Here is a 14,625-nt window from a genome sequence, read left to right on the forward strand (position 1 = left end):
GGAGCAGTGTTACAAGGAGTCAGGGGCTGGCAGCTGCAGAGCTCGCCCTGACTGAGAAGATTTCTTACCGGACCCGGAGTCCGAGGCTGTGGGGACTAACTCCTACCCAGCAGCAGAATCCGTCAGGCAGGGGATTTCAGGTCCTCTGGCCAAGAAACCCGAAGGCACGGTCACACGCATGGGACCAGCACCGCCGTCGTGGAGCGGAAGCTACTAGAAGGCCCCGAGTCACCGTCCATACGGGTGAGCACCACACGGTACACTCAGGGACGTGGGCTACTTAAACTCGCTTCTAGCAAGGTAGCCAGAAGAGTATCGTTAGTTTGGGAGGCCTACAACTCCGCCTGGCCAGGGGAGATCCCATCTGCTCAAGGACTGACCAGGCCCCAATCGCTAGCCAGTACTCCGGGAGGGTCTATCTTTGTCACCAGTAAAGACCCTGAACTACACCGTACCGTCTCCGAGTGGTTCCTGCTACCCCCATCATCCACGTCGGCTGCCCTGAGGCCATACCCCTCCCGTTGGGGGTTATACCATCCCCGCTGCACCATCCTTCCACCGGCCTCAGCGGTCTGCCCTGCAGCGGCAGCTCCATAGCTGCATTCAACGGGTGGCGTAGTCGTACAACATCTACTATTAAGAACACTGCCGTCCAGTTTGACTCCCTGGGCACGGACCGGGTCACCGCCACGAGACTACTACCCCCATCTGATCCGGCTCCGGGTAAGCTCCTGCATGCGCAACGCAGCGCGACACAGGCCCAGGGGCGCGTCAACTTTTGGCGTAGTCGGCAGGATTTCGTGCCCGCAACCACCGGGTACTGCGTGCCTGAAAAAGACTGTTCAAACTTACCTGTGGTGAAGATTCCCGCCATCCGGCGCCATCTTCCGCTTCCTTCCCGCCATCGGTGGAGTTTTCCCGCCATCCGGCGCCATCTTCGGCCTTCTTCCCGCCATACGTGGAGTTTTCCCGCCATTGGACGCCATCTTGAGGACGCCGCGCGGGAAGAAGAGGGGCGTGGACTCCGAAAGCGCGCGAGAACTGAAGCCCCGCCTCACGTCCGGACGTTGCGTAAGGTCCTGGAAGGAGCCCAGCAGACGCCGACGTCACAGGAGCGCGACGGAAGGTCCTCAACCCTGACGATTCACTGCGGAGCCGCGGCCTACGGAAGAGGATCATCGCAAGGTAGGCCACGGTCCACTAGGGGGGAGAAGGATGTCGGATACGGAGGAAAGCTTCACCGCTTCAACCCCCGCCAGCGCCACCGCTGTTGCGGTCATGCCTTTCACCATGCCCTATATCCCGGGGGCAGCCTGGCTACCCCAGTACTCAGGGGAGTCACATACCCTGCATGACTTTAGAGAAAAGCTGGATAGCCTCTTCCAGGTGTACCCCCTCACAGAGGAGCAAAAAGTGAGCATCCTGGTGGCCCAATTAACCGGGGCAGCCCAAAGGGAGGTAAAGTCCTGGCCACCTGGGAGGAGGACTGTCGCAGAGATACTAACCCAGCTAACCGAGGAGGAGCTGCAGTACTACCAATACGAGGAAAGCCAAGAGGACCCGGACGGGTCTGAGGACTACCCTCAGGAGGGAGCACAAAGAGGACATAGCTACTGAAGGGAAGTAGCGTGAATAAAGAGCTGTACATAGTTGCCCGTTAGGGTACAAGGACTGCTGCTAATTAAAATATGGTCCCCGTTGGGATTAGTGAATTGTTCCCCGTGTGTCCCTATCCCTTACCAGGCTGAGGACTGTGAGCAGCCATCCCCTATCCCTTACCAGGCTGAGGACTGTGAGCAGCCAATCCTTATCCCCACTGGCCGAGGACTGAGAGCGGCCATATCCTGTAAATAATTATGTGTTTCTAGTAATTTATAGGAGTCCTTGGTGGATTTACCGGGAATCCTTTGTACAGTTAGTGGAGCGTAACCCAGGATGGACTAAAAGACTGTTAAGGACTCGGGGCAGGACAGACCCCTACCTGGTTACGTCTCCCTGTTTTGGTGAAATGGACACCTTTGTTTCCTTCAAAGACTGCACCCGGTTGCGGACATGCCGTGACCACCTTTATGTGTTTTTCTTATTGTATTATTATTGTTATACCTTGTTATGTTTTTCTAAAAATATGTTTAGTCCCGGAGTACTAAATTTCACTAGGGGGGAATGTGGCACCCCAGGGGTCTGGTTTCCACAGTAATGCAATGTTATGTCTGAGAGCAGGTGGGAGGTCTCTTGGTCAGGAATCCTATGCATGCCACACCTCCTGCCCAGTCCTGGGAGGGGAAGGACTTCCCCTATATAAACCTGGGGCTGAGGCAGGGTTAGAGAGTTCAGAGGGAGAGTTCAGCCAGGAGGGCTGACAGGGAGCTGTGGCTCCGGCTGGGCCCAGCTCCTGGGCCATGCCAGAAGTAGAGAAGAGAAGCAGCATAGGAAGAAACAACAGGAGCTCTGTGGGAGCAGTGTTACAAGGAGTCAGGGGCTGGCAGCTGCAGAGCTCGCCCTGACTGAGAAGATTTCTTACCGGACCCGGAGTCCGAGGCTGTGGGGACTAACTCCTACCCAGCAGCAGAATCCGTCAGGCAGGGGATTTCAGGTCCTCTGGCCAAGAAACCCGAAGGCACGGTCACACGCATGGGACCAGCACCGCCGTCGTGGAGCGGAAGCTACTAGAAGGCCCCGAGTCACCGGCCATACGGGTGAGCACCACACGGTACACTCAGGGACGTGGGCTACTTAAACTCGCTTCTAGCAAGGTAGCCAGAAGAGTATCGTTAGTTTGGGAGGCCTACAACTCCGCCTGGCCAGGGGAGATCCCATCTGCTCAAGGACTGACCAGGCCCCAATCGCTAGCCAGTACTCCGGGAGGGTCTATCTTTGTCACCAGTAAAGACCCTGAACTACACCGTACCGTCTCCGAGTGGTTCCTGCTACCCCCATCATCCACGTCGGCTGCCCTGAGGCCATACCCCTCCCGTTGGGGGTTATACCATCCCCGCTGCACCATCCTTCCACCGGCCTCAGCGGTCTGCCCTGCAGCGGCAGCTCCATAGCTGCATTCAACGGGTGGCGTAGTCGTACAACATCTACTATTAAGAACACTGCCGTCCAGTTTGACTCCCTGGGCACGGACCGGGTCACCGCCACGAGACTACTACCCCCATCTGATCCGGCTCCGGGTAAGCTCCCGCATGCGCAACGCAGCGCGACACAGGCCCAGGGGCGCGTCATATAAATTCCCTGTATGTAGCAATGTGTGGGCAATTTTTGTAAGCTATCAGCTTTATTACACACGGCAACAGCAGACTCAGGAAAATTAGTGGTAAATAGTTTAGTTTGCGTATCTCAGAAGGCTTTGCGCTAAATGCACAACTGCTAGATAAATATACGCTTTTTATTTAACCAATAGCAGAGTAATTTTTTTGTTATATTGCCTTTATGACACACGCCAACAGCAGACTCAGGAAAATTACTGGTAAATAGTTTAGTTTGCATAGCTCAGCAGGCATAATGATTCCAGATAAAAAATCAGTTTTATTGTGTATTAAAAATATAAAAAAGGAGGTCCCACGGACACTCCTAAACAGAGCACAACCAATAAAATAGTAGGTCATAGGTGAAAACTACACAAAGGACAGAGAGACAACCATGTGAGTCCACATATATGGGTTCATGAAAAGAAGTGACAATATTATCAATCCAAGTATCAATAAATCCAGTTACCAAGTAATTGGACAACGTAACTTACAAGCACTGTATACAATCATGCATATGTGTTATCCTGGCATCATAACAGTAAAGGTGCCCATAAGACATGTGTAACCTTCTATGATGTTCAGAAATATACTGACATTGCCTGGGAAGAGAAATTGACACTGACATAAAGATGAGTCATAACATACCCATAGTGCTGTATGTACCGGTGTCTCGCTGGGGACCCGACGCGTGTTTCGCGTGAGGCTCTTCGGGGGGCGTTGTGCACAACATTGTGCCAGGATAACACATATGTATGATTGTATACCGTGCTTGTAAGTTACGTTAAACAACCAAAATATCCAGATCAATATATACTAAACGTCTGGACAAAGAAGAGATACCAGCTGTATATAAAAGGTAGGTGGTGACAGATAAGGTAATTAATTTATCTACCCATACCTTATTCTCAACTCAACTAACACTCTTAGAGAAGGGCCCTACCTATCCTCCCTCTCATCACCTAGACCAGTTCACTACGGTGAAAGATACACATCTATTTGCAAGGAAACTCATTTACAAAAAATTACATTACAAAACAGCGTTGCATGACCTATTTCCTACCAGAGAAGAAAGGGAAGCATTGGAAACCCTGGAATCTCTGGAGGCAGAAAGTAATTCAGAGGTTAGTGACTTTCCCCGTAATCTATGTAACAAATCTAAGAAATTTCCAGCCCTCAGCCTATGTCCTGCCATTGAGGTATTCACTAAGTTGGTCACTTTGGACATTGAGAATCTTTCCCAATGTACGCCTTGGAAATCTAACCTAAGTAAAATGGAAAAAAAATGTCGCTAAAATATTTACAAAAATTGAAAGATGTTATTTTTAAACCTGCGGATAAATGGGGAAACCTCGTTGTCGGGCCAGTCAGCCTTTACAAAAAGCAAGCATGTAAACTTCTGAATACCCCCCATTGTTATAAAAAAAACTTTCTTATAACCCCCTATCCTCTTTCCAGGATGAATTGGTGTCTATCCTCGAAAGGGCATTCAAACAGGGTGTGATACCAAAAGAGCTGTTGGATACGGTGCGCAAACTACAGCCCCGTTTGGCCACCTTTGACTTAATTCCAAAACATCACAAAAATCTGATTGATCCGCCAGGCAGGCCAATTGTTGCCAGTAACGGCAGTTTGTGTGAAATTATATCTAATGTAATTGATCACTACTTGAAGCCCTTGGTCTCTGGCCTGCCCTCCTACAAGATACCACGGCCGCCCTACAAAGATTGGATCACCTCTGCCTCGGTGACCATATAGTCATGGTCACTGCAGACATAGGAGACACTTTATACGTCCATCAAACATGAAGATGGTATTAGGGTGGTTTCGTGGTATCTGAAGTCAAGTGGTCTTAAGCTGTCCCTGGCCGAGCTGCTCGTGGTCCTCCTGGAATTTGTCCTTCGACATGTGTCTACTTACAACAACAGGGCTCCGATATGGGGGCCTCCTGTGTCCCCTCCTACGCCAACCTTTTTCTGGGTTCGTGGGAGCGGGATATATTCCAGGCGGATACCACCTGTTGAGATGGACACCGTCCAGGGAAGGATGAGATACATTGATGATATATGGTTTGCGCGGGAGGCTACGGCCAGAGATTTGGAGAGGCTTATGACCAAGCTGAATGATAATTTGAATATTCGGCTAACATATAAATCTGGAAGAAGTCTGGACTTCTTGGATTTAAAAATCAGGGTATCTGAGAATGGTATTATAACTACTGACATATTTAGGAAACCAACTGCGACAAACTCGTTGTTGCACGCAGAATTGGCACACCCACCCTCCACCATAAGAGGAATTCCAATAGGTCAGTTCCTTAGGGCCAAGAGGATATGCTCTAATGAGAAAACATTTGAGGAACAAGTGACAGAACTGGCAAATCGGTTTGAAGAGGGGATATAGCCGTAGGTCAATCAGACGGAGTTACAGGATAGCAGCACGAACCCCAAGAGATCAATAAATTTATGGCAATAAAAAAAACATCAACAAATCGGAGGAGGTATGATTTATTTTGGTATATAACAATCAGTGGCCTGAAGTGAGATCAATAATACAGAAGCACTGGTAAGTTCTATTAACAGATCCTATCCTCTGTCAAATCCTCCCCCCAGCACCCTCAATGGTGGCGAAGCGAAGTCCAAACTTAAAAGATCTGTTGGTTTACAGTCACTATAATCTGGAGAGATGTAGAGATAAACAGGAAAGAAATTAATGTTTTTTTCCCGTGCGGGCTTTGTAAGGCGTGTGGTTATTTGAAGAAGGCAAAGAAGTTTGATAATTTTGATGGCTCCAAAACATTTGAAATAAGGGCACATTTAAATTGTACCTTGAAGGGCGTAATTTATTATGCCCAATGTCCTTGTAAAAAGATATATGTCGGACTTACTACTAAAGAATTAAAAATTTGAGTAAGAGAGCATGTTAGGGACATTATCAAAGCCAAAACGGTGGAAGACCCTAGCACTCTCAAAACTTTACCACGCCATTTTTTACAACACCATCAATGCAGCCCAAGAGAATTCCGCATCATAGATATTGATCAAGTCACCATGGGAGCAAGAGGAGTGGACCTGGGGAAGATTTTAGCACAATTGGAGAGTAAGTGGATCTATCGACTGGGTACCCTAGCACCGGCAGGACTTAATGAAAGCTTTGGGTTCAGTTCCTTCCTATAATAGAGGCTAATGAGTAGATGGGGGTTTCTTTTAATATCTTATGGTTTTATTGTATATGTATTGGTGCTTGTTTTTAATTGTTTTTATTCATCCTTAGGAAAGCTTTTGCCTGGGTTGATGGGTCATGCGGGATGTCTGTTTCCAGTGGCTGGGGGACCAGCTCAACTGTACGAGCAAGGCAGTTGCACGTCTATCCTCGCGGATGACTCTATACGTGTGGGATAGAAGACTACAGTGACAGTATAGTCGGCTATGTGAATTAATGTATCACTATGTTAGATGTGGTTCTTAAATGTATAGTTTTTTTTTATACTAATATATACAGTGGGTACGGAAAGTATTCAGACCCCTTTAAATTTTTCACTCTTTGCTTCATTGCAGCCATTTGGTAAATTCTAAAAAGTTCATTTTTTTCTCATTAAAGTACACTCTGCACCCCATCTTGACTGAAAAAAACAGAAATGTAGAAATTTGTGCAAATTTATTAAAAAAGAAAAATTGATATCACATGGTCATAAGTATTCAGACCCTTTGCTCAGACACTCATATTTAAGGCACATGCTGTCCATTTCCTTGTGATCCTCCTTGAGATGGTTCTACTCCTTCATTGGAGTCCAGCTGTGTTTAATTAAACTGATAGGACTTGATTTGGAAAGGCACACACCTGTCTATATAAGACCCCACAGCTCACAGTGCATGTCAGACCAAATGAGAATCATGAGCTCAAAGGAACTGCCCAAGGAGCTCAGAGACAGAATTGTGGCAAGGCACAGATCTAGCCAAGGTTATAAAAGAATTTCTGCATTACTCAAGGTTCATAAGAGCACAGTGGCCTCCATAATCCTTAAATGGAAGAAGTTTAGGACCACCAGAAGTCTTCCTAGACTTGGCTGTCCTGCCAAACTGAGCAATAGTGGGAGAAGAGCCTTGGTGCGAGGGAAAGAAGAACCCCCAAGATCACTGTGACTGATCTCCAGAAATGCAGTAGGGAGATGGGGAGAAAGTTCCACAAAGTCAACTATCACTGCAGCCCTCCACTAGTCGGGCCTTTATGGCAGAGTGATAATAAACACTTCGGTAAGCATAGTGAGGATCACGAGTATGGAGTGCGGAAGAGCCACGACTCACACCCCATAGTCGCACAAAAAACTGCCTACTCAAGATAAATGTAAACACAGGAGAAAACTGAGTGTACAGCATATAGAAAAGACTTTATTAGTAAAAATATAAATACATAATATTACATATATAGTAAATAGATGCAAATAGGGAGACGATACAGAACCACGGAAGCACGTAGCGGCTATCCACAGCTAACAAATGTAGCAGGATAGTATAAAGAGGGGGAGAGGGAAGAGCGACCCAGAGTAGCAAGTGCTAATGATGGACAAAATAGGAGAGGTATGTATAGAAGGATATCAGTACTTCAAGTAATAGTGGATACATATCCCATTTTTCCCCCTAATGGGGCCAGAGTAGGTATAGTCCATAATATAAAATACACTCACCGATGAAATCACCAAGGGACGCTCAAGGAGGGGGCCAGGGGACAGGGCAGGAGCAGACCAGTGTGGGACCTGCGGGCCTCGACGCGCGTTTCGCAAGTTTGCTTTGTCAAGAGGCGTCACAGTGAGGGCACCGGCGTCTTTTTAAATATCCCCCCCCCAAAAAAATTAGGTCACATGTGCACGCATGTGACCGGAAGGAAATGGCCGCCAACCGGAAGGCGTGAGCGGCGCATGCGCGGGGATTGTCAAACCGTCCCGCCCCCAGAACGCCCGTCATGACGTCGGCGCGAACCCGGAAGTGCTAAGGAGCAGAGTCCGGGGTAGCGCCGACACCATGGAGACAGACGCCTGGGAAGCCAGGAGGGTGAGTAGCCCCGCGCATGCGCACCGCCAAACCAGGAGGCCAGGTATAGTTACCAAAATACTCTTGTCCACATATGCATTATATCACCATAATCAAATGCAATAAGTCTCACATGGAACATATATAAGTGAGTACAACTACACAAATTGAAATACATAGAGACAATAGGTGCAAATGTAGAAAAAGGGAGGTGGAAATGTCCATGACATAAAGGCAACCTGGGGGCAGTATCTGAAGATGTCAAAAATCAATCCATTTCCTTATCTTCGATCTTGTCAGCGAGAGGGAGGATATCACTGGAAGCAGGCTGCACGATAGGTATAAGGTCCACAGAGAAGGACACTATATATACATACAAAAAGAAAGAAATTAAGAAATGAAAAATAATAAATCCATACTAATAAATATTAAAAACAACATGAGCCACGGAGGCTCACTGCCTATGAGGAAATATGTACAGAAGGGGCCACAGGAGAGCATGCAGTAAATGGCGCATAGGCTGCATAGTAAATAGTATCCAAAAGGAGGATGATCATATGATCATAATGATAAAATTTGTTCCTCCATATTACCCAAAAGGGGATTGTAAGGACCGTCAATCCAATAGAGGCGCAGGACAAAAAAGGTGAGAAGCCCAAACTTTCATTCCAACCCCGCGGTGCCAGAGTGTTAAGGGTGATGATCCATCTAACAAATTTTATCATTATGATCATATGGTGATATAATGCATATGTGGACAAGAGTATTTTGGTAACTATACCTGGCCTCCTGGTTTGGCGGTGCGCATGCGCGGGGCTACTCACCCTCCTGGCTTCCCAGGCGTCTGTCTCCATGGTGTCGGCGCTACACCGGACTCTGCTCCTTAGCACTTCCGGGTTCGCGCCGACGTCATGACGGGCGTTCTGGGGGCGGGACGGTTTGACGATCCCCGCGCATGCGCCGCTCACGCCTTCCGGTTGGCGGCCATTTCCTTCCGGTCACATGCGTGCACATGTGACCTAATTTTTTTGGGGGGGGGTATTTAAAAAGACGCCGGTGCCCTCACTGTGACGCCTCTTGACAAAGCAAACTTGCGAAACGCGCGTCGAGGCCCGCAGGTCCCACACTGGTCTGCTCCTGCCCTGTCCCCTGGCCCCCTCCTTGAGCGTCCCTTGGTGATTTCATCGGTGAGTGTATTTTATATTATGGACTATACCTACTCTGGCCCCATTAGGGGGAAAAATGGGATATGTATCCACTATTACTTGAAGTACTGATATCCTTCTATACATACCTCTCCTATTTTGTCCATCATTAGCACTTGCTACTCTGGGTCGCTCTTCCCTCTCCCCCTCTTTATACTATCCTGCTACATTTGTTAGCTGTGGATAGCCGCTACGTGCTTCCGTGGTTCTGTATCATCTCCCTATTTGCATCTATTTACTATATATGTAATATTATGTATTTATATTTTTACTAATAAAGTCTTTTCTATATGCTGTACACTCAGTTTTCTCCTGTGTTTTTACTTTTAACTTTATGGCAGAGTGGCCCGACGGAAGCCTCTCCTCAGTGCAAGACATATGAAAGCCCACATAGAGTTTGCTCAAAAACACATGAAGGACTCCCAGACTATGAGAAATAAGATTCTCTGTTCTGACGAGACGAAGAGAGAACTTTTTGGTGATAATTGTAAGCGGTATGTGTGGAGAAAACCAGGCACTGCTCATCACCTGCCCAATACAATCCCAACAGTGCAACATGGTGGTGGCAGCATCATGCTATGGGGGTGTTTTTCAGCTGCAGGGACAGGACGACTGGTTGTAATTGAAAGAAACATGAATGCGACCAAGTACAGAGATATCCTGGATGAAAACCTCTTCCAGAGTGCTCTGGACCTCAGACTTGGCCGAAGGTTCACCTTCCAACAAGACAATGACCCTAAGCACACAGCTAAAATAACAAAGGAGTGACTTCAGAACAACTCTGTGACCATTCTTGACTGGCCCAGCCAGAGTCCTAACCTAAACCCAATTGAGCATCTCTGGAGAGACCTGAAAATGGCTGTCCACCAACGTTCACCATCCAACCTGACGGAACTGAAGAGGATCTGCAAGGAAGAATGGCAGAGGATCCCCAAATCCAGGTGTGAAAAACTTGTTGCATCATTCCCAAGAAGACTCATGGGTGTACTAGCTGAAAAGGGAGTTTCTACTCAATACAGAGCAAAGGATCTGAATACTTACCATGTGATATTTCATATTTCAGTTTTTTCTTTTTTAATAAATTTGCAAAAATGTCTACATTTCAGTTTTTTTTTCAGTCAAGATGGGGTGCAGAGTGGACTTTAATGAGAAAAAAAAATGAACCTTTTAGAATTTACCAAATGGCAGCAATGAAACAAAGAGTGAAAAATTGAAAGGGGTCTGAATACTTTCCGTATCCACTGTATTTATGTTATGTATCAACTTTTGCATATTTATTGTAGGTTTTAGGTATTTAAGTTATATTTAATTTTAATGTGTATGGACTATCTAGGGTCACTACCCTTGCCCTCATATTGAGCACTTATGCACTTTATTTATATAAAATTGGAAATATATAGCTATCCTAGCTTGTTTTTATATAGTATGGGTTTCAGAATACTACATACTCTTTGCACTAGGCACATTTTCTTTTTATACTTTGGTCTATTATTCTCATTAAGATAAGTGTTCCATATTGGGTTTTTATTTTATATTTATTTCTATTCGGGAATATTTCATGTATTTCTCTCCTTCTATTCCCTATATTGTATGAGGAATGTCCTATTATATTTTATATACAGTTAGGTCCATATATATTTGGACAGAGACAACATTTTTCTAATTTTGGTTGTAGACATTACCACAATGAATTTTAAACAAAACAATTCAGATGTAGTTGAAGTTCAGACTTTCAGCTTTCATTTGAGGGGATCCACATTAAAATTGGATGAAGGGTTTAGGAGTTTCAGCTCCTTAACATGTGCCACCCTGTTTTTAAAGGGACCAAAAGTAATTGGACAGATTAAATAATTGTAAATCAAATGTTCATTTCTAGTACTTGGTGGAAAACCCTTTGTTGGCAATGACTGCCTGAAGTCTTGAACTCATGGACATCACCAGACGCTGTGTTTCCTCCTTTTTGATGCTTTGCCAGGCCTTCACTGCGGTGGTTTTCAGTTGCTGTTTGTTTGTGGGCCTTTCTGTCTGAAGTTTAGTCTTTAACAAGTGAAATGCATGCTCAATTGGGTTGAGATCAGGTGAGTGACTTGGCCATTCAAGAATATTCCACTTCTTTGCTTTAATAAACTCCTAGGTTGCTTTGGCTTTATGTTTTGGGTCATTGTCCATCTGTAGTATGAAACGAAGACCAATCAGTTTGGCTGCATTTGGCTGGATCTGAGCCCACAGTATGGCTCTGAATACATCATAATTCATTCGGCTGCTTCTGTCCTGTGTCACATCATCAATAAACACTAGTGACCCAGTGCCACTGGCAGCCATGCATGCCCAAGCCATCACACTGCTTCCGCCATGTTTTACAGATGATGTAGTATGTTTTGGATCATGAGCTGTACCACGCCTTCACCATACTTCTCTCTTTCCATCATTCTGGTAGAGGTTGATCTTGGTTTCATCTGTCAATAGAATGTTCTTCCAGAACTGTGCTTGCTTTTTTAGATGTTTTTTTTTAGCAAAGTCCAGTCTAGCCTTTTTATTCTTGATGCTTATGAGTGGCTTGCACCGTGCAGTGAACCCTCAGTATTTACTTCCATGCAGTCTTCTCTTTATGGTAGATTTGGATATTGATAAGCCTACCTCCTGGAGAGTGTTATTCACTTGGTTGGCTGTTGTGAAGGGGTTTCTCTTCACCATGGAGATTATTCTGCGATCATCCACCACTGTTGTCTTCCGTGGGCGCCCAGGTCTTTTTGCATTGATGAGTTCACCAGTGCTTTCTTTCTTTCTCAGGATGTACCAAACTGTCGATTTTGCCACTCCTTATATAGTAGCAATTTCTCGGATGGGTTTTCTCTGTTTTTGCAGCTTAAGGATGGCTTGTTTCACCTGCATGGAGAGCTCCTTTGACCGCATGTTTACTTCACAGCAAAACCTTGCAAATGCAAGCACCACACCTCAAATCAACTCCAGGCCTCTTATCTGCTTAATTGAGAATGACATAACGAAGGGATTGCCCACACCTGTCCATGAAATAGCCTTGGAGTCAATTGTCCAATTACTTTTGGTGCCTTTAAAAACAGGGTGTCACATGTTAAGGAGTTGAAACTCCTAAACTCTTCATCCAATTTTAAAGTGGATCCCCTCAAATGAAAGCTGAAAGTCTGAACTTCAACTGCATCTGAATTGTTTTGTTTAAAATTCATTGTGGTAATGTCTAGAACCAAAATTAGAAGAATGTTGTCTCTGTCCAAATATATATGGACCTAACTGTATAGACCTCTATATGTCCTGGGCCCCATATCCCTTGACTGAATCCAAATTGATAGATTGATAGAGCGCACATATCCCTTCAGACTTCCGGAAGTGCTGGCACACGTGACCGCTATGCGTTTCAGCATGCTGGTCACAGCGTGCTTCTCAGGAAGTCCTATTTGCCATAAGGGATGGACCGATGCGTGTTTGCACCACCCACTCCAGGCATGTGACAACAAGCAATAACGCGGACACTCTGACGTGGCAATTTTCTATTGGATGGTACAATATTTATATATCACGGCCCCTATTCCTATAGACAAGCCCCGGAAGAAGCGTTGGCGAAACAGTGTCGGGTGGGGACGACACTGCATGTGGTGACAGTGGATTGACTAGGTAACTTTACCCTGTGTATATATGATTGATCCAGTCTGCAGTTTCCCTGTATTCATAGGCCTGTTTTACATCATGACATGGCTATCCATTACCTGTATGACCATCATAGTCACTGAAGCACTGGCACCTTAAACGTTGGCATTTTAGGCTGTATTTTGTGAATTTTTTCATTAGGACAGTCTCTTCAGTATTGATTTAAATAAATTTTTGTAAATCTATGTTACCATCATGTGTATGATTTATGTCACTTAGTAACAAGTACATTGTATATATACGTATATGGCATTATATTGATTAATTTATTGTTTACTAGTGACATTCAGTTTTTTAGCCTTTTTTGGGGGTTAATTTTCCCTCCCAGCTCATGTATGTGTCACTCCTTTATAGAGGTTGTTGCCCTGTCTTGTTAATTGGTTTTATCAATTTGATGAAATATAATATACACCTTTTATATGCAGCTGGTATCTCTTCTTTGTCCAGACGTTTAGTATATATTGATCTGGATATTTTGGTTGTTTATTCATGTTGAAGTGTCCAGGAATGGAATAACATAGGACATTTAATGTAATTAATTGTAAGTTACGTTGTCCATTTACTTGGTAACTTGATTTATTGATACTTGGATTGATAATATTGTCACTTCTTTTCGTGTACCCGTATTTGTGGAGTCACATGGTTGTCTCTGTCCTTTGTGTAGTTTTCACCCATGACATACTATTCTATTGGTTGTGCTCTATTTAGGAGGGTCCGTGGGACCTTCTTTTTAGATTTTTGATACACAATCAAACTGATTTTTTATCTGGACTCATTATGATGGTGACCTGACTCTTTTTGGGGCTCTGTCACTCCACTCTTTTTGTAGGTTGTACTTTATTGGGAGTGCCCACATATGAACTATGGCTTATCTATACGGCCATGTTCTTCGGTTTATATGCTTCTGACTATACACAATGCAACCTAGCAGAGATCTGCAGCATGTACTTGCAATGCTAACACCCTGCCGCCCTTTTCCTCTCCCTCGTATTAAATCTCAGCCTACGCTATCTCAACCTAACAGAGAACTAATCTTGGGTGTGTGTAAAAATCTAAAAATAGGGGCGCTGGTAAGTTAACACAGTGGGTCTGCAGCAAACGGTATGTGTCACCATAAACCACTGAGGGGATAAAACAAAATGTAAAAAGCCATTGCGCTGATATCCTCTTCCGTGTAAGTGAGGATTGTTGGAAGGATAATAATGAATGGATTTTCAAATGTTCAGTGAATTTTATTATTTTATTCGTTCATTACAATACTGTTAGAGATTTCATAGATACATAAATTAGTATAAAACCAAGGAGTCGAGCTATATTAAAAAAGAGACCAATTGGTCAGTCTTCCAGGGATCCAGAGCTGATTAGGACCTGTAATAGGATATATAAAGACTGTGATTACTAGCCTGTATAGGGTAGATGTTTTATGGTAGGACTACTGTACATGTATTTACCTTAAAATGT

The 14,625-nt window shown here is 45.0% G+C and overlaps 2 protein-coding genes across 2 annotated transcripts in view; one reads left to right on the plus strand and one right to left on the minus strand.

Moving 5' to 3' along the window:
• Positions 1 to 14,625, minus strand: part of LOC141182808 (uncharacterized) — a 431,479-nt gene that overhangs the window by 381,233 nt on the left and 35,621 nt on the right. The gene's annotated exons all lie outside the window — the stretch shown is intronic.
• Positions 6,302 to 14,625, plus strand: part of LOC141182896 (uncharacterized) — a 90,283-nt gene continuing 81,959 nt past the window's right edge. Inside the window, exon 1 of the mRNA XM_073661011.1 lies at positions 6,302 to 6,350. Within this exon, the coding sequence (XP_073517112.1) occupies positions 6,302 to 6,350 (49 nt within the window). The remainder of the gene's footprint in view (positions 6,351 to 14,625) is intronic.

Source organism: Phyllobates terribilis, unplaced genomic scaffold, assembly GCF_046119375.1.
Source record: "Phyllobates terribilis strain yellow unplaced genomic scaffold, ASM4611937v1 Scaffold_36__1_contigs__length_13169755, whole genome shotgun sequence".
In the NCBI taxonomy this organism is placed as follows: Eukaryota; Metazoa; Chordata; class Amphibia; order Anura; family Dendrobatidae; genus Phyllobates; species Phyllobates terribilis.